At 38.6% G+C, this 24912-nt stretch overlaps 5 protein-coding genes across 7 annotated transcripts; 4 read left to right on the plus strand and 1 right to left on the minus strand.

The window, feature by feature from the left end:
- LOC140354562 (uncharacterized) lies at positions 1-4288 on the minus strand. Its single transcript, XM_072439605.1, has 10 exons — positions 4272-4288; positions 3670-3746; positions 2810-2943; positions 2623-2740; positions 1450-1722; positions 1119-1382; positions 892-1043; positions 737-811; positions 609-656; positions 1-518 (listed from the first exon to the last, which is right to left on the minus strand). Exons 4-10 carry the CDS (start codon positions 2696-2698, stop codon positions 354-356), a joined length of 1053 nt encoding a protein of 350 aa, XP_072295706.1. The 5' UTR covers positions 2699-2740; positions 2810-2943; positions 3670-3746; positions 4272-4288; the 3' UTR covers positions 1-353.
- Positions 4289-5238: 950 nt separating this feature from the next.
- On the plus strand, positions 5239-9644 carry LOC140354563 (uncharacterized). 2 transcript variants are annotated; one of them, XM_072439606.1, is made up of 10 exons: positions 5239-5357; positions 5600-5787; positions 5866-5996; positions 6080-6215; positions 6321-6605; positions 6932-7270; positions 7732-7913; positions 7987-8088; positions 8167-8277; positions 8887-9644. In XM_072439606.1, exons 2-10 carry the CDS (start codon positions 5694-5696, stop codon positions 9091-9093), a joined length of 1587 nt encoding a protein of 528 aa, XP_072295707.1. In that variant the 5' UTR covers positions 5239-5357; positions 5600-5693; the 3' UTR covers positions 9094-9644. The 2 variants fall into 2 exon arrangements, with proteins under 2 accessions (XP_072295707.1, XP_072295708.1); XM_072439607.1 differs by having other exon boundaries at positions 5600-5996.
- A 329-nt stretch (positions 9645-9973) lies between these two features.
- On the plus strand, positions 9974-13809 carry prpf19 (pre-mRNA processing factor 19). Its single transcript, XM_072439609.1, has 16 exons — positions 9974-10147; positions 10321-10470; positions 10599-10675; positions 10921-11062; positions 11140-11213; positions 11289-11354; positions 11445-11486; positions 11576-11650; positions 11739-11814; positions 11890-11999; positions 12067-12222; positions 12314-12383; positions 12480-12653; positions 12729-12811; positions 12924-13029; positions 13116-13809. Exons 1-16 carry the CDS (start codon positions 10129-10131, stop codon positions 13211-13213), a joined length of 1518 nt encoding a protein of 505 aa, XP_072295710.1. The 5' UTR covers positions 9974-10128; the 3' UTR covers positions 13214-13809.
- Positions 13810-14381: 572 nt separating this feature from the next.
- tcirg1b (T cell immune regulator 1, ATPase H+ transporting V0 subunit a3b) lies at positions 14382-22044 on the plus strand. 2 transcript variants are annotated; one of them, XM_072439610.1, is made up of 21 exons: positions 14382-14529; positions 15322-15444; positions 16261-16339; positions 16437-16585; positions 16659-16754; positions 17096-17163; positions 17234-17360; positions 17443-17525; positions 17830-17923; positions 18007-18219; positions 19123-19273; positions 19366-19505; positions 19575-19732; positions 19833-19923; positions 20006-20124; positions 20214-20427; positions 20511-20624; positions 20737-20823; positions 20904-21024; positions 21152-21323; positions 21475-22044. In XM_072439610.1, exons 2-21 carry the CDS (start codon positions 15328-15330, stop codon positions 21563-21565), a joined length of 2484 nt encoding a protein of 827 aa, XP_072295711.1. In that variant the 5' UTR covers positions 14382-14529; positions 15322-15327; the 3' UTR covers positions 21566-22044. The 2 variants fall into 2 exon arrangements, with proteins under 2 accessions (XP_072295711.1, XP_072295712.1); XM_072439611.1 differs by having other exon boundaries at positions 14396-14529; positions 15326-15444.
- A 265-nt stretch (positions 22045-22309) lies between these two features.
- mrpl18 (mitochondrial ribosomal protein L18) lies at positions 22310-23636 on the plus strand. The gene is made up of 4 exons (XM_072433609.1): positions 22310-22558; positions 22635-22803; positions 23187-23421; positions 23501-23636. Exons 1-4 carry the CDS (start codon positions 22483-22485, stop codon positions 23576-23578), a joined length of 558 nt encoding a protein of 185 aa, XP_072289710.1. The 5' UTR covers positions 22310-22482; the 3' UTR covers positions 23579-23636.
- Positions 23637-24912: the final 1276 nt, after the last annotated feature.

Raw genomic sequence — 24912 nt, forward strand, 5'->3', positions numbered from 1 at the left:
TAGACAGATGTAGCCTTTACAGAACAAAGCATTAAAACACACATAGAAATGTAACAGTAACCATGATACTATGATAGGCCTGTTTATAATGTCTCATATATACATTTACATAAAAATAATTGTAGGTGCATAACAGCATTGTATCGTTGCAGCAGAGGAAAGGCACACAAAAAATAAAAAAATTTAAGTACAATTACTACAACTAAAACAATCAAATTTTATTACAAATGCTATAATAACACTTGAGGTCTGTTTATATAATGGCTTATAAGTCTTTATGCTCAAGTTCAGATGTGCCAGAAGACTGGACTGAGGTAATGTTGATGAAATTATTGAAAAAACGTCTGTAGAGTTTACAAAAAGTTTAGCTTATCTGAAGTATAAACATGTTGAATAGACGTGTCTGAGCTCAGTGGGGGGGCAGAGGAGAAGATCGATCCTTTCAGTTCAAACGTTGGTTCACAGTCAGAAACGTTGGCGAGCGGAGACGTGAGGCCCGAACCGCCTCGAACTGTGGCCTGCAATGAAGTGGTAAAATGAAGTTGTTGAGCATTTTTTAAAAACGTAACAGTAAATTGGTGTTATGTAAATGAACATTATTTGAGTACCTGGGTAGATGGTGGTGGGTTTATGATGGTGGTGGGTCTATTACACATCTACAGAGCAAAACATCAAAGTGATAAAAGTGAGGGGGGGAACAAAAACAGATCAAAACAAATATTAATGTAGAACTGACTGTCGCATCTGCAGTCCAGTGTCTCGGCTTTGTGGAGAGAAGCGTGACTGTAGTTTGAGCGGGTTGATTGGAGCCCTTCAGAAAAAAGCAAACCACAATATAACCGCCATTGGCATTTGGTCTGAATAAAATAATCGTCAAATAAAAATACTTACATGATGATACACTGGGGGGGGTGCGGCCCTCGCGGAAGAACCAGGACTGGAACTTTTTTTACAGCAGCACTTTTTCACACAACAGGCACATATTAAGATGCCAAGAATAATGATAGCAAGAATGAAAAAATATGGCCAAATAGGGGCAACTCCTGCAGGAATGAAACACAGAACATATTGTTAGTATTCAAATGTAGGCATTCACATTTGAAAAAGTCCTTTCTTACCTTCCATCACTTTTAACTCCACACGGAAAGCCACAAATCCATCTTCATCTTTAAGTCTGTATGTACCGGAGTCCTCCCATTTTAAGTCTCTCAAGGTAAAGTATGACTCTGTAACCTCCATTCTGTGCCTCATGGAACTCTCTTCAATAATCCTCACAATACCCGATTCTTTAGATTCAAATTCAATTTTCTCTAATTGAAACTTAACGGGAAAATCCAAATCGAGGTGATTTCCTTCCATTTCATCAAAATCACGGTGGTTCTCTGTAGGACAAAAAATAAATATAAAAAACACATAAGCCCTATTTTCAGTAGTAACACAAGGACTCACCTTCAACTTTTAATCTTTTCCATCGGAGAAGTTCATTCTGGGACCCTCTTAATTTGTAATAACCACTGTCTTTCTGCTTGAGTTGATATTTTTCAAAATAACCGTGCTGTATTTTTCCTCTGCTAGAGGAGGGGTCAGTGCGATTCCAAATGACTAGTGGTTTGAGTGGAGAATCTCCAGGTACAACCTGAGCAAACTCCAGGTACTTAGCAGAAGATGGAATCCTCCAGGAAAACACATCTCCATAATATTTTGTATCAGGCGCCTCGCAATCTGAGAACAATAATAAATTACAAAGACAATATTCATACAACATTGAAGAATCTCAACAGTATCCATGGGTTTCGATCAAGTGAAATATTTGTTGTCACCGCCATTTTAAGGCGTCACCGCATGCTATTGCCTATCTCCGCTGTTAGATAGTCGTAGTCATAAAAACAGTGCACAAAATTGAAAATGAAAAGGGTTGATACTTCGAGAGGATAGAAGTTATGGGCTTTGATCAGATGTTATGTGCTTTGATCTTTATCTACTGAGGCAAGTCACCTTTGCAGACATTTACATTTATCTAAGCATCCTCATCCAAGAGCCCCCTGCACCGGACAAGCCCCAAAGCTTTCAAGAGCACGGACTTTGTGTGCGGGTGACTGACTGCCTGATCCTAAAATATAACACTAAGACAGCTGGAAATTAGGCTTATTAAAACAATTTCCAGTTTTATTAAACTGTCTACAAGTGGGCTAACTTTTATTAGCATAGCAATAATGTGTAAACTAGCATTAGCCAGCTGCTAACGACCTGAAACAAACAGCTCAGCCTCAGTCTTAAGTGATTTCTGTAAGTCCACTGGTCCCTCCTGACCACAGTTACATTTCTGGCGACAAACAGGGTCTTTGGGGATGTTACAGAAGAGGAATCCTTTGTTTTGAGACTTTAGGTTGGCACAGTCCACAGTGCAACATGCGGCTTACGTCCTCATGATGGTAGTAGCAATGGAACCATGAATATTTTTTATTCATGATAGAGAATTTTGCATTTATTCTGGTTGAGTTAGTATTAATAGTAAACACATAGATGTAGATGAATGTATATATTATTAAGTAAATGTATTATTTAATAATAAAAATAATCTATTATATGTTAATGACCAATAAAAAAAAATTCCCCGCTCACCTTTAATTTTCAGTTGAACACCTTTGGTTTCAATGAACACGATCGCTCCGTCATCCTGCTCTGTCAGATCTTTCATTTTAATAGTCAGATATGAAGTCTCAAATCGTTCATGTTTTGACTAAATACATTTAAAAAGAAGTTGTTATTTACGGAATTAGTAAAATAAAATTACAATTGTAGTGCCTACCTCCCTTCCTTGAACAGCAAGTATCCGCTCAGGACTTCCTCTTGGTGTATAATATATGGAATTATCAATTCGTGAAGGGGTGAATTCATAACTGCTGCCATAGCACAGTTGTTTGTTCTGATATAATGATGAACCTTAATATCAAAAACAATTTTGTAGAAAAAGATTCAGTTTTAGTCATCTTAAAGGAAAAAAACTAAATGTTTCGACACTCGGTCATTCTCAATCAGCGAATCAAGACCGGAAGCTCAGATATTTATCCTAGTCTGCCCAAACACCGGGCGGGACCTCCTGATAAAAGGTGTATTTTGGTTTCAGCGGTGCAGATCGAGTACCAGTGATTTCAGAGGTATTATGATATTATTATAAAGGCCGTGGCTACAGAGCCGCGGCGCAGTCAAATGGCCCAGCAGTTTCAGGAACGGCGGCACGGCCATATAGCCTCATGGCTAACCCCAACCTTAACCTTAACCCTAACCCTAACCTTAACCCTAACCCTAACCTTAACCTTAACCCTGACCCTAACCTTAACCCTAACTTTAACCTTGACCCTAACCTTAACCCTGACCCTAACCTTAACCCTGACCCTAACCCTAACCTTAACCCTGACCCTAACCTTAACCCTGACCCTAACCTTAACCCTAACTTTAACCTTAACCCTAACCCTGACCCTAACCTTAACCCTGACCCTAACCTTAACCTTAACCCTGACCCTAACCTTAACCCTGACCCTAACCTTAACCCTAAACTTAACCCGGCCCGGTCTAAAACGGCGCGGTCAAATAGCCTAGCAGTTTCAGGAGCTGCGGCACAAAATAACATGGCAGTTATTGGGATTTTAGATGTAACTTACTACTTACATTTGCAAAAGTAGTCATTGGGCCAATTCAGAAGGAGACCTGAAGGGCCCCCTGACCACAGTCTGGACACCCCTGTTCTAAAGTAACATTATACAGTATTAAAATTACATTAAAATGTAGGCAGCTTAAAGGTGCGGTGTGTATCTTTTTCTGTTGGGGGTCCGCCACCTACTTGTCTCCATGGAGATGTTATCTCATTGACTGAAATGTTCCACAGTATGGGATTAAACATATCTATCTCCATTGAGACAAACCCGGAACACCACCAGCCCAAGTTACACTACAGGTCTGCGGACAATGCATGACTTACAATGTACTTATTGAGCATACCCGTGATTGAATAAATGCAAGCTAGATACGTTTACTATTAAATAAAAATAATAAAATGTAATATTCCAGGACAAGCAAATGGTGGACCCCGCCAGATAGTGCACTTTGAAGGAGACTACAACTTTAAAGTGCTCGGGCTCCTCAAAAACCTAAATCCGGAATGGTCTATACAGTTATTAATAAAATACATAGTGTTAAGCTTTCGACATCTTCATAAGTAAAGATCATAGATCTATACCAGTAAAGAAACCTGTTTACTCTGGGCTACTTACTGAAGTCCACGAGGGTAAAAACGATCACTTGGAGCAACAACATGTCCTTAAGATGCGTTTTCGTTTGTCGGACAAATTTAAATTATTTCATGAAAGAAATATTAGGAACAAAAAATGTCATTTGATGATTAGTATTTCATCTCTTGACGCATATTTTTCGACCCACAGCGCAGGAAGTGAAATGGAAAAAACATGTCCAAGGCAAGGCGCGTCCGTCAGGCTCCTCCCCCTCTGCCCTCTGCTGGTGAGACTGTGAACTGCACAGAGACAGTAATAGATCCACGACAGAGACAGTAACGTGTGCTGCGGTTCTTCTTCTTCTTCTTCTTCTTTGGTGTTTTATGGCGGATTGTATCCAAGCGCAGTGTATTTATGGCGTATACTGTAAAGGGATCTTAACCTTTTTGACATTGAGGCCTTTTATGTATTAGATAACTGTGGCCCAGCCTGATATTAAATGCATTGTATTTTGCTGGTTGTGCAGCCCTCAAAGAGATGCTCGGAGCCACACTTTGGGGCGATATGGGCCCAGGACTCCCTTGCAAACGAGATTCTTAATCTCAGTGGGACTTTCTTTGTTTAATAAAGGTCAATAAATATAATAAGTGATTTATGGAGCTATAACGTAAGTAGGGCTTTATTAAAATATCTGTGTAAGGCACTTTTTCTTTTTGAAGTTTTCATCCATCAATTGCCAGTTTGATAACACAAACATAAATAGACTAATAATAAAGGAATATACATTTATAATGCTTACAAGACATGGCACAACTCTTGAAATAAAGCCGAGATTGTTCTTGTTTGTTTGTGCAAGAAGTTATTACATTGTGGGGACTAAGTTCTGATTAATGGGGAGTATTTAAAGTTAAGGTGGCTAAGATCTAAAACTACAGACGTTTTATAAAACATACTACGCTTTTTGCGTAAAGGTTTACGTGAATCGAAAGCACCAATTCGTCCAGAAGCTAAAAATAAATGGGCAAATGCCCATGCGCGGTGCAAAGGACGTTTATCCTTTCATTCCGACCTCACAGAGATAGACAAACATATTTTAAAAGGGGCATCTTTTTTCACCGACACTGGCGGGTGAGTTCATGTCGGAAACACGTTGAGAATAGGAGGCTTGAGCAGCAGCTGCAGTTCAGTCTATGGACACAAGTGCACACGGCTCAGGCGCAGCGGGCTTCAAATAACAGGCACAGCGCTGAGACATACTGCGTTATTGTGGCGTTACCATGTTTCATCTACATCTGCTTTTCAACTCCCCCTCTGGTCTTCACTGAGGACGAGATGGATAACAATGACATGTATGTTTACTGTGTTTATAGGTGAAATGTGTCCCCAAAGCAAGATGTCTCCCTGCCTCCTGCTAACTGTCCTTGGTCTTCCCTTTGCCACTTGTAAGTTCACCTGTCATACTTAATGCATGTAGTTTGCTTTAATGTATGTAGTTTGTGTGAGCTTTGGAATTATATTATATTATTTTGTTTTTTTCTCATAGGCTTACATATATTAGGTAAGTGAAATACATGCTTAATCTATTTCAGTATTTACTATAATTATTATGATTCGATTTGATTTTGCATTTTGACAGGTGACAAAGAAGAGGTGCAAACTATATGTGCTGGCAAGGAATTTAGACTGCCTGTTTATTCCACATCAAGAATTGTAACATTTACTCCCGATCAACCATGGCCGAGACATGTTATTTTGGAGAAAACTACAGTAGGTGACAATCAAACAAAAGAGTATAACCTCTGGATATAAAATTTACTTGATTAAATTCACAATCTTATTTAAAATTGTAGGTGAAAGACCCACGATTTGAGTGGACTAAAGATAAGATGCTTGTCCTAAAAGAGGTGACTCATCAAGATCAAGGACTTTATTCAATCAAACTGTTCTCTGAATTTACCTACGAGACGGTGCGTTTAATTGTTTCAGGTATGGAAAATTCTTCTTCAATAAACACATAATGATTTAAAAAAATTTTTTTTTAGATTTTTTAGATTTCTTTCTATCTTTGTAATTATTATTTATTATTCATAGAGTGCATCAAGACCTACCGAAAAAACTATGGTGAAAACTTTGAGCACAGCGTTCCCGAAAATAGTGTTTTCTTGGAGTTTTCTCCCAAGGGTGCTCCTCTTGAGGCCATGCCAGTTGTGCTCTGGAACCGGACAAGTTACAACGCCAGCGGTGCGGGTCGAGGTCGCATCGTGAGAGGCGGGAAAGTGTGGGTCGCCGATAAAGTGACACAGGCTGATCAAGGAAACTACACAGTGAGAGATGCTCAAGGGAAAGTTTTGATTCGGAGTACCCTCGTCGTCCATGGTGAGTGAAGTTGAAAAGTATGAACCTACTCCTGTCATTTCCTGTTAGTTGTGTCCTGCCTAATGTGTTTTTAGGCCCTACATTTTAGTATGAAGTTGCTGAGTTAGGCATGCACAGTATAATATGTACATCATGTTGCTATAACTACACCCAGCTAAAACTCACCTCAGAAAATTAATCTAAAAGCTTAACCAATAATGTGTTTTACTATAAAATGGATGACCTGAAATTATATTCTTCTTTTTCCAATCCATCCTTTTACTTTTCCTTCATGCCACCATTACCTCCTGCTCTCCTTTGCTCCTTTTGCAAACTTTATCAATCAGGCCATTTCTTCAATGTCACCCGCTTCACCAAAGAGTCTTTAAATCTACCCCTGTTTCTCCCTGTCCCTCACGCTCATCTCATCTTTACCCCTGCCCGATACCCTGACGAATCTTCACTTGGGCCGTTTGACCCAAAGCCTCCTCGTGGTCCGGTCCAGCTGGTTCGTGAGGGCCAGATCACGGACCAGGACATGAGATACAGGGGCCTCATCTCGTTGGGACGTAACGGGAGCAAAGACGAGGTGGTCATTGCACGGCTGACCTCCAGACACGACGGCACATATGAAGTCAAAGATAAAGGTGGCAACTTGGTCTCGACCACATGGTTACAAGTCATTGGTAAGTTACCCTATTTACCTATTGACAGCTAAATAAACTATTGCTAATTGATTAGTAATAAAGGTATCCATACAAGACCTTATGATATGCTACAGTTTAATAAATCAAACAGAAAATGCAGTTAAATTATATTCAAGTAATTCAATATTTTTTTGTTTTTAAATAGAAAATAAAAATACAAATTAATGATATTTTAGCTCTTAGGATTTCCAAATGTTATTACCGATAATAGAAAAAGATCCATACAACGGAAATAATTTGGCAGTTAAACAGTGTAAATAATTCTTATAGAATATATATGGATTTAATGAACATACAAGACAAAACAAACAGTAATTTCTTGTTTATACTACAGTAATAGTCATGCACTTTTTTAATTGTTTAGATGTCACAAATGAATCTGAAATTCTGGCCTCTGACTAAACCAACGGACGTTTTTGCTTTACATAACTTCTTTCCAGAAAAAGGAGGAAGATGGCGAGCAATTTTCAAATCTATCAGTGTACCTTCAGGGATGTTTGTGTCTCTGGCTGGTTTTATCCTCTTTATGAAGCGCTACCCCTACTGCAGTCTTTCACAGATCATCACTGGCCTGAGAACAAACCACAATCCACCAGTCAACCCACCAAGAGTCAACATACAGGTAAAGAGGGAACAGAACTAGATCTGGCCTTTATTTAAATTTCTAGCAAACATTTGCATCTCCTGTTTATTAGGACTACAATCATGCAAGCCCCGGGCACACCGGATATTACAGTTACACACAAGAACCATCAACGCCAAGAAAATGGACTCCACATGCCACTCCAGTTCATTCAGTAACCAACAACATTTTTGGACTTTACCTTTAGGTGTTTCTGCTATAGCTTTTCATATTTTTTTATCTATGTTTTTAGGGCTACAGTCAGGTAGGAACCGCGCCTCAATCCTCTCAATCTCCAACTAGGAATGAGGAAAACCAAAGATTGACGCCGGAGAGGTCTCCTGCTCGTAATTCTGCAAAACAGGTAAGTCAATATTATGTCGTGGATATTTAAAGTGCATATGACAAGTCAGACTCTCGTTTTTACTAAAACATAGTAGCTCTAGTAGTCTTTAGTTTGAAAATTTTGGTGAAGTTTAAATGTATTCATGGGTGGCCGACATAACTGTCACCTAGCATAGTTATTATTTGACAAATTAAAATACATGTTTACATACATACAAATGCTATTAACCTAAAGGTGGGCTTGAGGTTTGCGTTATTTCACCAACATTTAATTATGCATCAGGAATGTGCTAAAATATGTCTTGGTTGAGGTTCAAGTGCAGCACAGACATAAAATGAATCAGAAAAGACGTTCCGGTCTCTTATTAAGGTATTTGTAATAGTTTTATTATAGATAATGTACTCGATATTATATATCACATTTTACATATCTCCAAAACAACAATTGTGATTTTACAAATGTTTTGGTACATCTCTCGCCTCTACAGTTGACAGACTTAAAACTGTAATAACATTCACCACAGATATTGTACCATCCAACAGAAACATTATCAAAATCTCTGTTACGCTCTGTAATTTCAAGTTACTGGTACATGTTAACTTTTGAGATCTTTTGCCCCATTTGAAGCCTGCCGAAGAGGAGCGGAGGATTTCTTTTGCGATGCCTGGTGCTTCAGACTGCCTCCACATCTCTGAAGAGTGTGTTCAATTCCAGATAAAGAAGAATAAAGAGAGGATTCCACACTTGCAAGATTACTTTTCCACTCTGCCCTTGGACACTGACACGTCTGAATCCTGCAGTGTCTACACATCAGATAAACTGAATTTCAGCTGAAAAGAGATTGAGAAATGATGGAGAAATAATTGATGAAAGTCTTAACTGTGCCTTTTGTATAATTACATCTAATTTCCATGACCTGCTGTCAAAAACTGCATGTTATACTTTTATAAAACTTGTAACAATCCTTTTGCACGTGTAGAGAAATCACTGTTCAATCTTACACTGGTCACTGGTGCTGCAGAATTTCTCCAACTTCCATCTAAAACCTACCTCCACTCCACGCCCTCAGGACCAAGATTAGAAATGCTTATTTGTGTTGCTGTTTGTCTGCCATGTAAATATCTTAATTATAAAGTCACATTTGACAGTTTATAGTCCGTTTGACCCCATTATTATATATGTCTGTTGGCTAACGTGACTGCTTACTGTAACAAAAAGCTGTAATAATGTTACATAAGTTAACAAAAGACTTATATTATTGCAAATTAAATGTTAAATTGTACAGGAGAATGAAAATAGTTCAACGATATGCTTAATGTCTTTGTTGTAAAATGTATACAAGAAAATGTAAAATTATTATATAGTGTAATAAAAATTACATTTAACCTCTCTACAACTCATGCATGTTTTTCCCCACTACACAATCAAACCATCTCAGTGTGGCTTTTCTTCAAAACATCTAAAATGGTATGGTCCTAATTGATTCTGATACTTAATTTAATAAAGAAAATCACACACACACACACACGTATATATATATATATATATATATATATATATATATATATATATATATATATATATATATATATATATATATATATATATAATACAGATGTGCTCTAAAACCATCCGTGTCTAAAACATGTATGAATCTGAATGTGAATCCTTTCTGCCGCCTTTAGGGGGCAGTACTGCGTCAGCGCGCAAACCAACTTTCAAAAACAGTAGCAGAAGTCGTACCCCGGATGTAGCGGCGATGAAAGGACAGCGTGCTACAAATTCAACTGTGTAAAGTAAACGCTTCAACATCAAAGTGCCGAACACAAATATTACATTTAAAACGGAATTTTATAACTGAGTGGAAAAATGTCTCTAGTTTGCGCAAGTAAGTATGTTTTCTTTCATTTTCATCACTAGATACGCAGCTGAGCGGCAATCTTTGTTGCTAATGCTAGCAATAGGCCATGCATTACCGCTTGGAAGTTTGTGTAATCGTGGCTTGTAATGTTGATTACGTTATTGCATGTAATAATTAGGGTACAATTGTATCTATTTCAGTTTCTAACGAGGTCCCGGAGCATCCTTGTGTTTCTCCGGTGTCGAATCAAGTATTTGAGCGGCGGCTCATTGAGAAGTACATCGCAGAAAATGGGACGGACCCAATGAATGGCCAGCCTCTGTCTGAAGAACAGCTAGTTGATATTAAAGGTTTGTTTACGGCTTGTGAGCTCTCTCCCTTGTGCTTATTATGTATCCGTTATGATATTTCATTCAGCCTTTATATAAACGTAGGTTTATTAGTTAGGCTTTAAATTGACAGAAAACTGTTCTTTCAGTGTCTCATCCCATAAGACCCAAAGCACCATCAGCTACAAGTATTCCTGCTATTCTCAAGTCGCTGCAGGATGAGTGGGTGAGTCATATTTATTTGTCTTTGTTAAATGCAATAATTTTAATGTGATTCTCATTCTTTATTTTAATTCATTTTAATTGGTAGGATACACTACATTTTAAAAACATTATCTAAGATACTAATTTAATAAAACGCATTAAGAGTTGACAGATTGCTTTTAAACTCTTCTAATCATTGCCGTGCATTTTCTCGGTTGTGGGACAAATGAGTTGTTGCCATGATTTAATACTCTTCTTTTGTCACAGGATGCTGTCATGCTTCATAGTTTTACTCTACGACAACAGCTGCAGACAACTCGTCAAGAGCTTTCACACGCTCTGTACCAACACGATGCAGCCTGCAGAGTCATTGCTCGTCTTACCAAAGAGGTCACTGCTGCAAGAGAAGGTATTTCTGACTTGTTGTTGTAATGGATGGACCTGGATGTGATTAATATGTGGTTTACTAATGATTATTCTTTATAGCTCTTGCCACTCTCAAACCCCAGGCTGGACTCATCACCCCTCAGGCTGTTCCTTCTTCACAACCTGCTGCTGTTGTGAGTTATCATGCATTGGTAATAAAACCTGCATATTTTTTAATATCGTGTTAAACATTGTGTATGTTTTAACAGGGAGCTGGCGGAGAACCTATGGACGTTGGTGAACAAGCAGGAATGACTCCGGAGATTATTCAGAAGGTGAATTGCATTATTCTTGGACAAAAATATTATGAATTTGTAAAATTCATAATATGAACTTTTATTAACATGAACTTTTATTTTTTACAGCTCCAAGACAAGGCTACAATCCTCACAACAGAGCGTAAAAAGGTTAGTTAATGGTTCTATTGAAATCTAATATCTTTTATCATCCATTATCATTTTTACAATATTTGTGTTTATTCCTTGTGGCATTCCAGAGAGGAAAGACCGTCCCAGAAGAACTGGTTAGGGCCGAGGATCTTGGAAAATATCGCCAAGTGGCCTCTCATGCTGTAAATATACTTTTATTTTTACAAAGACTTGCACTTTCACTCACTTTCATATGGTCTTTTGCAATTAATGGCGCAATATTCCCTTCAGGGTCTTCATAGTGCCAGCGTACCAGGTATTCTGGCTCTTGATCTGTGTCCCTCTGACACCAGCAAAGTGCTCACAGGTATGTTGAGTTGCCACATTTAGACTGGCCACTTGGAAGTATGTGATTTTATGATTTTATGCCCTCATGTTTTAGGTGGAACTGATAAGAATGTGGTTGTGTTCGATAAGAATGAGGAGCAGATTGTAGCAACTCTTAAAGGTCACACCAAGAAGGTCACATCTGTCATCTACCATCCATCCCAGGTAACTAACCTGTTTGAAAACTCTACTAAGCTCCTTGAGTATTTACTAATTTCCCCCCTCCCAACAGTCTGTGGTGTTTTCTGCCTCTCCTGACACCACTATCCGTGTGTGGTCTGTCACTGGTGGGAACTGCATTCAGGTGGTGCGAGCTCATGATGCTGGAGTCACTGGGCTCTCGCTGCATGCTACTGGAGACTACCTTCTCAGTTCCTCTGAGGATCAGGTTTGGAATATAACTTAAATATTTTTTTGTGCATACTGAAGCTGAATAACATTTTAAATCTCCCCCCCCCCCCCCCCCCCCCCCCCCCCAGTATTGGGCCTTCTCTGATGTGCAGACTGGTAGAGTGCTCACCAAAGTCACAGATGAAAGTGCTGGATGTGGTAAGTGATGCCAGAGTCTGTTTCTCAGTAAATGCAATTTAGTTAAGTTGGTAAAAGTTATTCTAAGATGTTAAACTTTTCCCTGTCTCTCCAAAGCTCTCACTTGTGCCCAGTTTCATCCCGATGGTCTTATTTTTGGCACTGGAACGGCTGACTCTCAAATCAAGATCTGGGATCTGAAGGAGCGCACCAATGTGGCCAACTTCCCTGGTCACTCTGGACCCGTTACATCAATTGCTTTCTCTGAAAATGGATACTACCTTGCCACAGGTAGGCACAGTTTTGACACTTGCAAGTAATAAGAAAAAATAGTAATAAGCTAATTGGAGCAATGTTCTTCTTTAGGAGCTCAGGATAGCTCTTTGAAACTTTGGGATCTTAGGAAACTGAAAAATTTCAAGACTATTACTTTGGACAATAACTATGAGGTAAGAACAATTAGAATCATTACATTCAAACTTTAACATGAATCTTTTATTGACAAAATGGATTTAGCAGCCTTTTCATGTGATAAATTGTACTGTAAAACCTTCTCCTTAGGTCAAGTCTTTGGTATTTGACCAGAGTGGAACCTATCTGGCTGTTGGAGGATCTGACATCCGCGTGTACATTTGCAAACAGTGGTCAGAGGTTCTCAATTTTACCGGTAAGGAACTAATGTATTTGTTAAAGGTGTTTTATGTATTCATTTTTGCATGGTTTATGTCTGAATATTTTCCACTGTTTTTGTAGAGCACTCTGGGCTGGTGACTGGAGTTGCTTTTGGAGAGAACGCTCGCTTCCTCACTTCTACTGGAATGGACAGAAGTCTCAAGTTTTACAGCATGTAAATGTCAACATGAGGATGGAGCAGAGGTCATAGTTCATGTTTTGTGTTGGGACAGTGGGACAGTGGATGTAGTGATCTTATTTTTAGAAAACCTGAAATTCTCACTGCTTTTTTTGCTTTAGTGTATTAGAACAAATACTCAGTAATGACAATTTGAGGCCCATGCTTTTTGAGATTAAAATGGCATGTTTGTTGACTCTCACAAACCAAAATATGTCTGTGCTAAAGTTGGCTGCATAATCTGTTGTACTGTTTGTGATTTATCTGATGTTTTAATTTTACTGTGGAGTTCTGTTAAAATACATAGGTGGCTAAACTGAAGTTATTAATGGTTGGAGCATTTCTGTGAAAACATTCAAGTAAACCAGCTTCATAATATCTATCCAGCATAAATAAAATACTTCTGCAGTGATATACTGACAGGCATCCAGTAAAAAATCCTCATCTTACAGCTCATATATTTTCTGTGTTTAATTTCCTCTTCCTTTTTAAAAATGTTTTCCAGTTTATTCCATGTGTACATTTTTCATTAATTGATATTTTACTTGTGTCACCTGCCCTTTTACAATAAAATTAATATCTTTTGTAATGCAAGTACTTCATGCGTTATGCTGGTTTATATGTCAAAACAACTTGTCGCACTGGAAATTTAGTCACAGATATAAGATCCGACCTATTACAATCATTTGTAAATGGGACTGATGACTACATTTATTGCATTATTTAATGTTAATTATTCGGGCTTGGTTTGCTTTACCTTGGGTTTACCAAATCACTTTATAGAGCAGACTTTGGAGCAAAATGTCCATAGAAATGCATAAGCCAAAACGATATGAAAGAGTACAACCAGACAAGCAGCTGCTTTTACCACTGGTAAAAACATTTCGTATTTCGTTATCTGGCTAAAATCTCCATTAGCCAATAAGCTAATTGAAAATGTTTCATCATGCTACCATTTTTTGATTTGAACACTTACTATTTCGTTGTTCTGTTTAAATAAAGTTATGCAATATGATATTTTAATAGATCCATAAATATATGCCATAACCTCTTTTTCTGTTCTGGTTCCTCTGCGTAATAAAACGTGTCCATGGTGACGATACACAAGGAAACAGCGACACCTGCAGACCAAAGTGATACACGCCCCGTCAGTGTCACGTGAGGCTGCAGTAACGTGACTGCCTCAAACAGGAAGTCACCCGCAACTTCATTTTTACTGCTTTTTGTCCCGTTCAGTGACTATTCCTTGGTCCACCGGTACCAGACGGGACAGCGGACACAGGAGGTCGTGAGCCAACCCCGTAACAAAACGTTAAGGTAATCCTGTCTTTTTCTTTCTCTTTTTTTAGCAGCGTGAATTTACTGTTGATGCTGCTGTTGCTATCAAAACAAGTTACGTTACAACTTACAGCCACAGCTCAAACGTGTTATGGAAATACTGTCACATTTGTGCTTTGTTGTTTAAAGGCTTTCCAATTATCTTGCTGTTTAAATGTGCAACAATTTGTCTGGATGATGCGCTTCATTGTAAACAAAAATGAAACCTTGTCACTTAATTCTAGAGATTAAGTACGCCATTGCTCTGTGATTCATTTATTTATTCATTTATTTAATCTGTGCTCCTCTGCATCATGCCATTGATGGAAGTAACTAATTTTGTTGTTGTTGTTGTTGTTGTTTTATGGCGGTTGGCATCCGAGTGTTGCATTACCGCCAGACTTTATTCCCCAGACTTTGTCGTAGTCCTAAAAGTTGTAGTAACTAATTTTGCAAATTGAATCATTTGACCCTAATTTAATTCAAAGTAGCTTGAATGTCTTTGATAATGTTGTGAGTTTGAACCACAGACCTTTTAAAATCAGGTTCTTTGCTTTGAACTTTATTGAATTGCACCACATTAAAGTGATTATGTGAAAGATCTCACGAGGCTGAGTGTGTTGTCAAATGGGAATTCCCACCAGGACACATCTATCACACTTCCTCTTTTTATACCTTGAAGGTTCATATAATCTTGGTTCCCATTTCCCTGCACTGCTTGTCAAATCTCTGCTTTCAAATCATCTGTAAACCTGTTACTGACTGTTTCTCCATGTCTTTGTGTGTTTGTAGACAGTTATGGGCTCCATGTTTCGCAGTGAGGAGGTCTGCCTGGTGCAGCTGTTCCTTCAGTCCGGTTCGGCCTACAACTGTGTCAGTGAGCTCGGTGAGCTGGGCCTCGTCGAGTTCAGAGATGTGAGTCATGAATCCCAGATACGAATCAATACTAAAACTAGTTTCGAAACTAGATTCTCATTTGAACAAGTACTTGTTCACATAAACAGGACAACGTCGGACCTTCCCTGAATAGTTTTAAAACAGTCTTGACTTGTATAAGACAACATAAGACACAAAAAAAAAAAAACAATACGTGTTGAAAAAGATATATTATTTATATTTTCATTTCATTTCAATTCTACTCAATTTTCTTTTATATGGTATTGATTCTCAAAGCTTTACCTTAGTATTGGAATTGAGTTGGACATTTTACAAAGCTAAATTATCATTTAATTAATCCCAATTGATCGGTAAATTTTTTTGTCTCATCCTTTCAATCACTATTGTTTGCACTTTTCTCTCTGTAAGTAGTGAGTACGCACAGTCTTGTATTTAAATGGTTTGCAGAAGTCAGCAAAAGTCAAAGGGCATTGAGTGTGGAGACGTTTGATGCTAAAGATTTCGTCACACCACTAATGATCATAGCTAAAAACTACCAGTTGTTTTTCCAATGTGTGTTTTTGTATGTTGTGTTGTTTTAATTTTGCTTGACTATCTATTTTATGGCACATTTTCCCTTCTTTTTTATTGCATTATATTTATGAGCTAGTCATTACCGTGAGTAGAATATGCATTGTGTCCTGCAGAGCAAATATACTGTGACTGTTTGTAGCTCTCTAATGAGATTTGAATGACTTGTGACGAGCTGGTGGTGGTCAATAAAGAGTCACAAGATGCAATGAATTCACTCAGACTGATTCTTTCCATTTTTCCCTTTGTTTTTCCGTCTTCCAGTTGAACCCCAACGTAAACGCCTTTCAGAGGAAATTCATCGGCGAGATCCGAAGATGCGAGGAGCTGGAGAAGACTTTTAGTATGAATCGCTCCCTTTCTCACACTTGAAATGCATGAAATTTTGAATTGTAGCGATATTGTCCTGGAGTTTGCTAACAATGCTCGTCGCCCCTCAGCATTCCTCGAACAAAAGATCGGTAGTTCGCGGTCGTCTTGCTTCAGCAGCCCTCTTCCTCCGCCGTGCCCGATGCCTCCAGCGCCGCAGCCCCGTGAACTCATTACTATTGAGGAGGACAGCGAGAGACTGGCCCGAGAGCTCCGAGAGGTTTGTTTGAGCAAATAAGTCGTGTTCAGATTGTTTCGTTGTTGATAAACTCCTAAATATCTGCGTTTCTTAGGTATCCAGGAACAGGGAGAGTTTGCAGACGCAGCTCACTCAGCTTTCGCAATACAGAGGAGTCCTGACTAAAACCCATGCAATCACAGCATCTCAGGTGAAAAAAGGTTAAACATTCAGTAACCATGTCCCTAATAATATCAACCACCTGCTTCTTGAATATTTCATAATGTGTAGTAAAGCCGTCCTCTTATGTGCAGTCATATTTAACAAACTATAATTGTAAATTCAGCATTAAACTCTACAGTAGTGACATGTTTGATCAGACCTGGAATTACCACGTCCATTGCCATAGGCAATGAGGAACATCTCAAAAGAGCGGCATGTTGGAAACTATAATGACCCTCGCTCAAATCCCACTTCTAACAAATCAACTTTCAAAGTGTTCAAGGCTCTTATTCACTTGTCATTGATCATAACGACGTTTGGATTTTGCAGACTCCACCACCACCACAGATCATTGAAAACCAAGGCCTTTTTGATAACCGCCAAGATGTCCGCTTAAGGTACAATTCATTTTCCTCTCGTCTATTAATGTTTTTGATTGACTCAAGTTGAAAAATCTCCCCGTCTCAGTTTTGTGGCTGGAGTGGTCCACCCCTGGAAAGTGCCCTCGTTTGAGCGGCTGCTGTGGCGCGCCTGCAGAGGCTTCATCATCGTGGACTTCAAGGAAATGGATGATCAAATTGAGAATCCAGACACCGTGAGATACAGAGAAATGTTGTTAAATTGAAACATACCGTAGTCCTCTTTGTTACATACTTGCTTTTTTTTCCATTTTTCAGAGCGAAAGCGTTAAATGGACTGTGTTTCTGATTTCATACTGGGGCGATCAGATTGGACAAAAAGTCAAGAAAATATGTGATTGGTGTGTAGCACATTCTACATTTATAGTCCTGCTCATTTGGAAGTCATTTCATCAAATCATTTACTATCAATCCCTGATATATCTTTATTTCTGGACTTGTGACTGCCTTTTTATGCATTTAAATACACATTAAAACACACAGAAAACAATTGTCATAAAGGCTTTTTATGGCCCTTGTTTACAATTGAGACTAGTCACTACAGCGAAAGCCACAACAATGTGAAAACTACACATTTATCAAATGTTTAAATATTAACATGTAGCCTAAATACGAGTAGTTCAACTTTAAATGTCCTTGTTACAGCTTTCGCACACAGACTTTTGTGTATCCCGAGAGCCAAGTTGAAAGGGAAGAAATCCTCCAGGGTCTTGGAGGCAGAATTGAAGACATACATTCTGTGAGTAACATCTTATTTTTATTTAACAAGCCGTACACGTTCCTAGATTTGACTTGAATAGTAAAAATGGTCTCCTTGTGCAGGTGTTGGGCCAGACTGAAACGTACATGCAGCAGCTGATAATGCGGGCCGTGGCGGTCCTGCCCCAGTGGAAGGTGAAGGTGCAGAAGTGTAAAGCGGTCCAAACGGTGCTAAACCTCTGCAGTCCCTCGGTCACCGACAAGTGCCTGATCGCAGAAGCCTGGTGTCCTGTTGCCAAACTACCAGAACTGCAGTGTGCTCTTAGAGAAGGAGGGGTAAGATGGATCTCATAATTTATCAGGCGTATGGCAGTAAATGTTTTTTCAGTAACTCGATTATCAAATGGATGGATGCATGCTTTTATTTTGAGTACATTTCCAGCTATACATTTTGTTTGACTGATTGTGACATGCAATTATCTGTCAAGTGTTAACGTTACTGATTTTTAGGACTCATTCTTTGTCAAATAAAGAGGCCAAGATGTGGTGCGGCTCAAAACTATGACCCATATCTGACTTAAACTCACAAGCTCACAGGATTTCATGCCAATATAAACATTTATACAGGGAGGGCTGGCTCTCATTTACAAGAGCGCCCTGTTAGCACAAGACATTTACACAATTGTAAGTTCAACAAATAAACATGATTTACAGATAACATGCCAATAAAACATTCAATAAAATCAACAAATGCATAAAAACACACTTCAAAATTGGATAAAATCAAACAAAGCAAGAGCACTGGGTCATTTTTAACCAGTGCTTTGTATTAACCAAAAAGCATAAAATTATTTAACCCTGAGTCCTGAGATCTCAATTGATGAATACTTCACTCCAAAAAGTGTATATGTAACATTTAATTGTACATAAAGGTACTAGTAAACCGGGCATATGCATGTAAAAGTGTGGGATGAACTCACAATTCACTCAAATCCATATAATCCCAATAAAATGATTTGTCGAGTAATGAAAATTTTGTTCGACTGAGAGACCATCAGCCAATGTATTTATTTTTGTTGAATCTGCAAGCCATCGCACTAAAGTTGTGAATTAAATTATGTTGAATCCATTATGTATTAATTGGATATGGGCATTTCGGCTATATTTCACATGCATATATTTCCCGTCCCATAGGTATCCATTTATATAGCTCTTTTTAAATATTTATTTTCTCCACAGAGGAAAAGTGGCAGCAGCGTTGACTCGTTCTACAATCGTCTGCCCTCCACCACGTCTCCACCGACGCTGTTTCCCCTGAACTCCTTCACTAACGGATTTCAGAACATTGTGGACGCCTACGGTGTGGGGAGTTACCGTGAAGTTAATCCAGGCATGCCTCAACTCAATTTATTGTGAATATTTAAAAATGATAATAATACATGTCCAGAATCACTTATGTTTGGCTCGTCGTGTTGTTTCCAGCTGTGTACACCATCATCACATTCCCCTTCCTGTTTGCGGTCATGTTTGGAGACGTTGGCCATGGTTTACTCTTGGCGCTCGCAGCATTGTGGATGGTACTTGAGCAAAACGACCCCAAACTGAAGAACAACAACAATGAAGTAAGCAAAGAACACGAGGCTCGATGCACGTTTCAAGTTCACCAAACAAAAGCTGGGTTTCCTTGTTAGATTTGGAGAATGATGTTCGGAGGAAGGTACCTGATTCTGCTCATGGGACTGTTTTCCATTTACACCGGGGCTATTTACAACGAGTGCTTCAGCAAAGGTCTCAGCACGTTCAGTTCAGCGTGGCACGTCACACCAATGTTTGACAAGAATTTATGGAAGTAAGTGTATAACCTAATACTATTTTTTTTTTTTTTTTTTTTTATTTATTTATTTTTAAATCTCACCATATTTATTGATTTTATGTATTTTTCTTTTCAGCTCGTCCGTTCTTGCAGGAAGTCAGTATTTGTCTATGGATCCCAATGTGACTGGGGTTTTCACAGGCCCGTATCCATTTGGCATTGACCCGGTATGTCCCTTTTTAAAACAAATTTTCTGTGTATTTATGTATTATTTACCGGTTAAATAATTACAATTCTTCTTCGTGTTAGGTTTGGGGTTTAGCCAACAACAAGTTAACTTTCCTCAACTCGTACAAGATGAAGATGTCTGTCATCATTGGCGTCATTCACATGACGTTCGGAGTCTGCTTGTCATTTTTCAACTATATGTAAATAATATTTCTGCTTTGCACAGATCAAACCACTTGCCCAATCCTTCTCTGGTAAATGTCTTACATTTTGTTTTTGTTTTCTGCAGACACTTCCGTCAGATAAGCAACGTGTTTCTTGTACTGATTCCCGAGCTCTTCTTCATGCTGTGTCTTTTCGGATACCTGATTTTCATGATCGTCTACAAGTGGATCACCTACACTACTGCCCGGTCCAGATTTGCGCCCAGTATACTCATCCACTTCATTGACATGTTCCTCTTCACAGAAAATGAAACTAATCTTGCTCTCTATAAAGGACAGGTATGAGGGCTTTTGTCATCACACACAATTGTTTTATGTCCAATTCTTAATCTTAACATTTCTTTTAACGCGTTTTGCTTTAGTCAATTGTGCAAAAGACCTTGGTGGTGTTGGCTCTATTGTCTGTCCCAGTGCTTCTTCTCGGAAAACCCACTTATGAATATCTCACATTCAAAAAGAGACGAAATCGCAATGTGGTGAGTCTTTATAAGGCTTTTTTTTTTTTTTTTTTTTTTTTTTTTTTTTATTTTTTTTTTTTAAAGTCCATTCTGCCATTCGAACACTTGTAACTGATGTGCCTCATATTAGGAGGAGGACAGGCGCCCACTGGTCACTGAAGACGGTTCAATCAACACTCGAACAGGGGATGTCGAGGGAGTAGACACTGAACCAGAAGTAAAGCCTTAGGATTAATATTATTTTGTTAATGCTCATAGACTGCATTTGATGTGGTAATTGGTTTTCTATGTCTTTAGGAGTTTGATGCTGCAGATGTGTACATGCACCAAGCCATCCACACCATAGAGTACTGCTTGGGCTGCATCTCCAACACTGCGTCCTACCTTCGACTTTGGGCTCTCAGTTTGGCTCACGCCCGTTAGTAACGTCTTCAATCTTTTGTGATACATAGTTTCCACATCAAGCTTCCCCTCCAAGACCAATATAAATCCATGCAGTGCTTCATTTGCTGCACATGACTGATGATGCTCTTCTTCCTTCACAGAACTGTCGGAGGTTTTATGGGAAATGGTGATGCGAATAGCCCTGAAGTGGGAAGGCTACGCAGGAGCTGCTGTTCTAGTAGTAGTTTTTGCCTTCTTTGCTGTGCTAACGGTGTCAATCTTGTTGGTTATGGAGGGACTGTCGGCATTTCTGCATGCACTCCGTCTACACTGGTGAGATTTTGTATGTATATCACACTTTCGACCCCAGGAAGTGGAACTTAGTTTGGTGAACGCTAATGGGGATCCGAAGAAATAAACAAAATAACCTTGATATGCCATTGTTTTACTTACTAACGCACCTCTAACATGTTCTGTCTTGCAGGGTCGAATTTCAAAACAAGTTCTACAGCGGCACTGGCTATAAGTTCACGCCATTCTCCTTTTCTTCATTAATAAATTCAACAGCTATATAAATGAGCTGGGACTGCTCGGGCCAAGACAAATATTATAATCGTGTTCTTTTCTTGTATAAATTTGACTGTTATCTTGATCAAATGAAAACTTGTGGGATGAACAACTACTGTATTTTCTTAAACCCAAAACCTTCTTGTCAGAACGAGGCGATACAGCTTTTTGCTCAAATTCCTTTTTCTAACTAATTAAAAATGGTTGTTCTTAAAAGGGAAACATATTTAATCTACTCTTTAAGGGAATAAATGGAGTTTCTGTATTGTAACCACTGTGAGAGGATCTGTATCCTCACCATGTCCATGTCTTCCAAAAATCAGTAATATTTATTGGTAATGATTTTAGGTGCCTTACTAGGACTAAGTGCTTGTTTAGGCATAAGTCTAGGTTATCAAATGTATTGCTTTGCCTTATATAAACTATTGTCTATCTTTTAGCACTGATTTGCACTGTAATGTGATGAAAATAATAAAATTACAATTTTTTTCAATTTACTTTTTGCGTTGTATTAAAATAAAATAGACCAGAATCATGATATAGCTCCATAGACCCAGTATGACTCGTCTACTACAGCGTTTATGCTCTCAGACCACACTGCCATTCTTAACAATATACAGTATACTGACGATAATTTAAGGAAATACGAAATACAAATGTAAAATTCCTTCTCCAAGTCTACATTAGATAAAAATGAATCGGATTTTCCGGCGGAACTTGTCTTACGTATTGTTTCTACCCGGACCACTCACAAAGTAACAACACAATGACCGGATGTTGTTAGAATGTCAAAATGGCGTTTCGCTTGTTCAGATCATGTAAAGATGAACTATAGTTTTTAGTAGATTTGATTTATGCAGTTTAATGCTATTTTAAAGACCAATCTAATTAGCTGTGGATGTTGTGTTGACATAGTTAAAATAACATGGCTTTGAGGGAAATGACACGGAATGTGCGGGTGCTGCTGGGTCACATTCAGCGACATGCCTCCCAACAATCAGGTGAAATATGTTTGTGGTAATAATCACTGTAAACGAAAACAAGTCTCTAATATATGTGTGTATATGTTATTGTCAGCTCGATGTGTGAGCCTGGCCGCTCCAAAAGCAGAGCCCGTGGTGGAGCAAAATGAAGCCGTGAACCCCACATTCGTTAATAGAAACCCCAGGAACCTGGAGCAAATGGCTTTGGCAGTGAAGGACCGGGGATGGAAAACCATTTGGCCTCACAAAGAGTTTTATCACAGGTACTAATCTACACGTAGCGCAAGAGTGTATACTGTACTATAAAAAATGACTGCAAAATAGCTGACTTAAACAGGAACTTTTAGTGTTGTCTTGCAAACAAGGGCTTAGTTATATTTCTGCCCTTTCCTGGATAATTGTATGGTCTATTAACATTTTGTGCAAGACTTGAACCTCAACCAACACATTAACTGGAAGATTTGGGCATATTCCTGACGTATTGTGAAAATATTGTTTGAATAGTTCTTGCGCTAATAATAAAAACATATTGAGATATTAATTCTAGTCAATATTTCCCACTCCGCAACATTTACAGCAGCAATTAAGTGACAAGAAATAGTTCTTTATAAACGTAAATCATTAGATTTTGTTTTGTTCCTTTCAGATTAGTATTTTCCCGCACACAGCATCATGTCACGGCGCAGGTATTCTCCTCCGTCTCTCCTCACCCAGTGCTCTCCTGTTCCACCAAGGAGTGGGCCCTGAAGAAAGAGCTGCCCTCTACAAACTGTGTGGCCGCGGCTCAGGCTGTTGGTGAGGTTCTGGCCCTCAGGTGCCAACAGGCCGGTATCACAAGGATGGTGTACAGAGCCATTCCCTGGACGTACCGCTCGGACGCTGTAAATATCTCTCTTATATCATTAACAGTTGGGAATGTTTCTTCACAAGTGTTGTTTCTGATCACAGATGTTGTTTCAGGTGCAGTATTTCAGAAAATCAATGAAAAATGGTGGGATTATTCTCAGTGAACCTCGACGGAAATATATTGGTACATAATGTTTGTGATTGTCTTAAATTGTAAATAAATATAACGTACTAAATTTATCCCACGTGTTTATTTGCAGTCAAACACACTTACACGCTTAATGGGTTTCAAATCACAAAGCAGGGGCAGGAAATATTATAATCATTATGGGGGCTCAGTGGCAGCGGTAAGTGGACAGCAAGGTTATGGGTTTGAATACCAGGGGGTTGGGGCTTTTCTGTGTGGAGTTTACATGCTCATTCTCAGGTTTGTAGGTTTTCAGAGATCCAAAATGCCAATGTGTCTATGCCAGGTAAATAAAGGACAAATACATATTTTTACAGATGTTTGGTGTGGGATGGTAACTTAATATCGGCACCTTTTGCGTAAATCAATGAAAGAGAACCTTTATTGTAAATTGTTTATTTCACACACATTGTGAAGTAAAAGGGACATTTATATAGAGTCAAATAAATTATCATCCCCCAGAGTGCTTGTGAGATGCAGAAAGACAATCATTCTGTACAGCGTGATGTTGGCTCAGGCAGTGGGAACAGTGTCATTTTTAACATGACAAAGTGCATGATGAGCCCAATCTGGTGAGCATGTACTCTAAAAGAATCATACATGACAAGAACAAAAGAACAGCATGAATTCAAGATACTCCACATCAGCAGATGAAACATAGAAAATTTATAATTTACCTCAATCAGTGAGACAAAATAAATATAGGAAAAAAAAAACAGTTTGTTCTCATCATGGTACATAGCATGCATCCCAAGTGACACTCGGCTGAACCAGACATGCAATAAACAAGAAAGATACACTACACTTGCAATTAGCATAATACTACCACACGATTTAGTCTCGCCATTCTCAGTCAAAGGCACTTGTGGCCTGGACATGTTTTCATTGGTTAGGCTGAAAATAATGCATTTCAACACAGTTCTTGGCATATTTGCACATATGATTTGGCAACAGGCCTGTGCCATAAAACTGGCCTCAACTCCGCCTTTAATGCACTTAGCAGGATAATAGTCCAGACAGAAAACTAAGTCTGATAATGATTAATTTTGTAGCTTTAACTGGCAGCAAATAGCCACAAGACTGCAGTTGGACATTGCATAGATATTTGGAACCATAAACACAGCTCATGACAGATATCTACATGAAGGATCAGACAGATATTCATTAGAAGTATATATTTTATATAAGTCTATATACACCAATCTCAGCTAATACACACACCTTCAAAATACTGTAGATAGAACCAGATAAATCTTTAGAAATTCAGATTAGATAACTTTTTTAACCATCAAATATGTTTTCAATGTATTCTTTATTGTGGCATGCCCTCAAATGCCAA

Source organism: Eucyclogobius newberryi, unplaced genomic scaffold, assembly GCF_026437365.1.
Source record: "Eucyclogobius newberryi isolate DKJ021-1_F unplaced genomic scaffold, fEucNew1.0.hap1 SCAF_11, whole genome shotgun sequence".
Lineage (NCBI taxonomy): Eukaryota > Metazoa > Chordata > Actinopteri > Gobiiformes > Gobiidae > Eucyclogobius > Eucyclogobius newberryi.

Coding starts and splice junctions, on each gene's coding strand:
- mrpl18 (XM_072433609.1), top strand. CDS start 22,483: ATGGCTTTGAGGGAAATGACACGGAATGTGCGGGTGCTGCTGGGTCAC. Junction 22,559..22,634: donor ACATGCCTCCCAACAATCAG/GTGAAATATGTT, acceptor TGTTATTGTCAG/CTCGATGTGTGAGCCTGGCC. Junction 23,422..23,500: donor GGACGTACCGCTCGGACGCT/GTAAATATCTCT, acceptor ATGTTGTTTCAG/GTGCAGTATTTCAGAAAATC.
- LOC140354562 (XM_072439605.1), bottom strand. CDS start 2,698: ATGAAAGATCTGACAGAGCAGGATGACGGAGCGATCGTGTTCATTGAA. Junction 1,723..2,622: donor TGTTCAACTGAAAATTAAAG/GTGAGCGGGGAA, acceptor TATTGTTCTCAG/ATTGCGAGGCGCCTGATACA. Junction 812..891: donor CCCCCCCAGTGTATCATCAT/GTAAGTATTTTT, acceptor TTTTTTCTGAAG/GGCTCCAATCAACCCGCTCA.
- tcirg1b (XM_072439610.1), top strand. CDS start 15,328: ATGGGCTCCATGTTTCGCAGTGAGGAGGTCTGCCTGGTGCAGCTGTTC. Junction 19,274..19,365: donor TTACCGTGAAGTTAATCCAG/GCATGCCTCAAC, acceptor TGTTGTTTCCAG/CTGTGTACACCATCATCACA. Junction 20,625..20,736: donor AGAGACGAAATCGCAATGTG/GTGAGTCTTTAT, acceptor GCCTCATATTAG/GAGGAGGACAGGCGCCCACT.
- prpf19 (XM_072439609.1), top strand. Junction 11,651..11,738: donor GCCAAGTGGCCTCTCATGCT/GTAAATATACTT, acceptor TATTCCCTTCAG/GGTCTTCATAGTGCCAGCGT. Junction 12,223..12,313: donor TCAGTTCCTCTGAGGATCAG/GTTTGGAATATA, acceptor CCCCCCCCCCAG/TATTGGGCCTTCTCTGATGT.
- LOC140354563 (XM_072439606.1), top strand. CDS start 5,694: ATGCATGTAGTTTGCTTTAATGTATGTAGTTTGTGTGAGCTTTGGAAT. Junction 5,997..6,079: donor TTATTTTGGAGAAAACTACA/GTAGGTGACAAT, acceptor TTAAAATTGTAG/GTGAAAGACCCACGATTTGA. Junction 6,216..6,320: donor GGTGCGTTTAATTGTTTCAG/GTATGGAAAATT, acceptor TATTATTCATAG/AGTGCATCAAGACCTACCGA.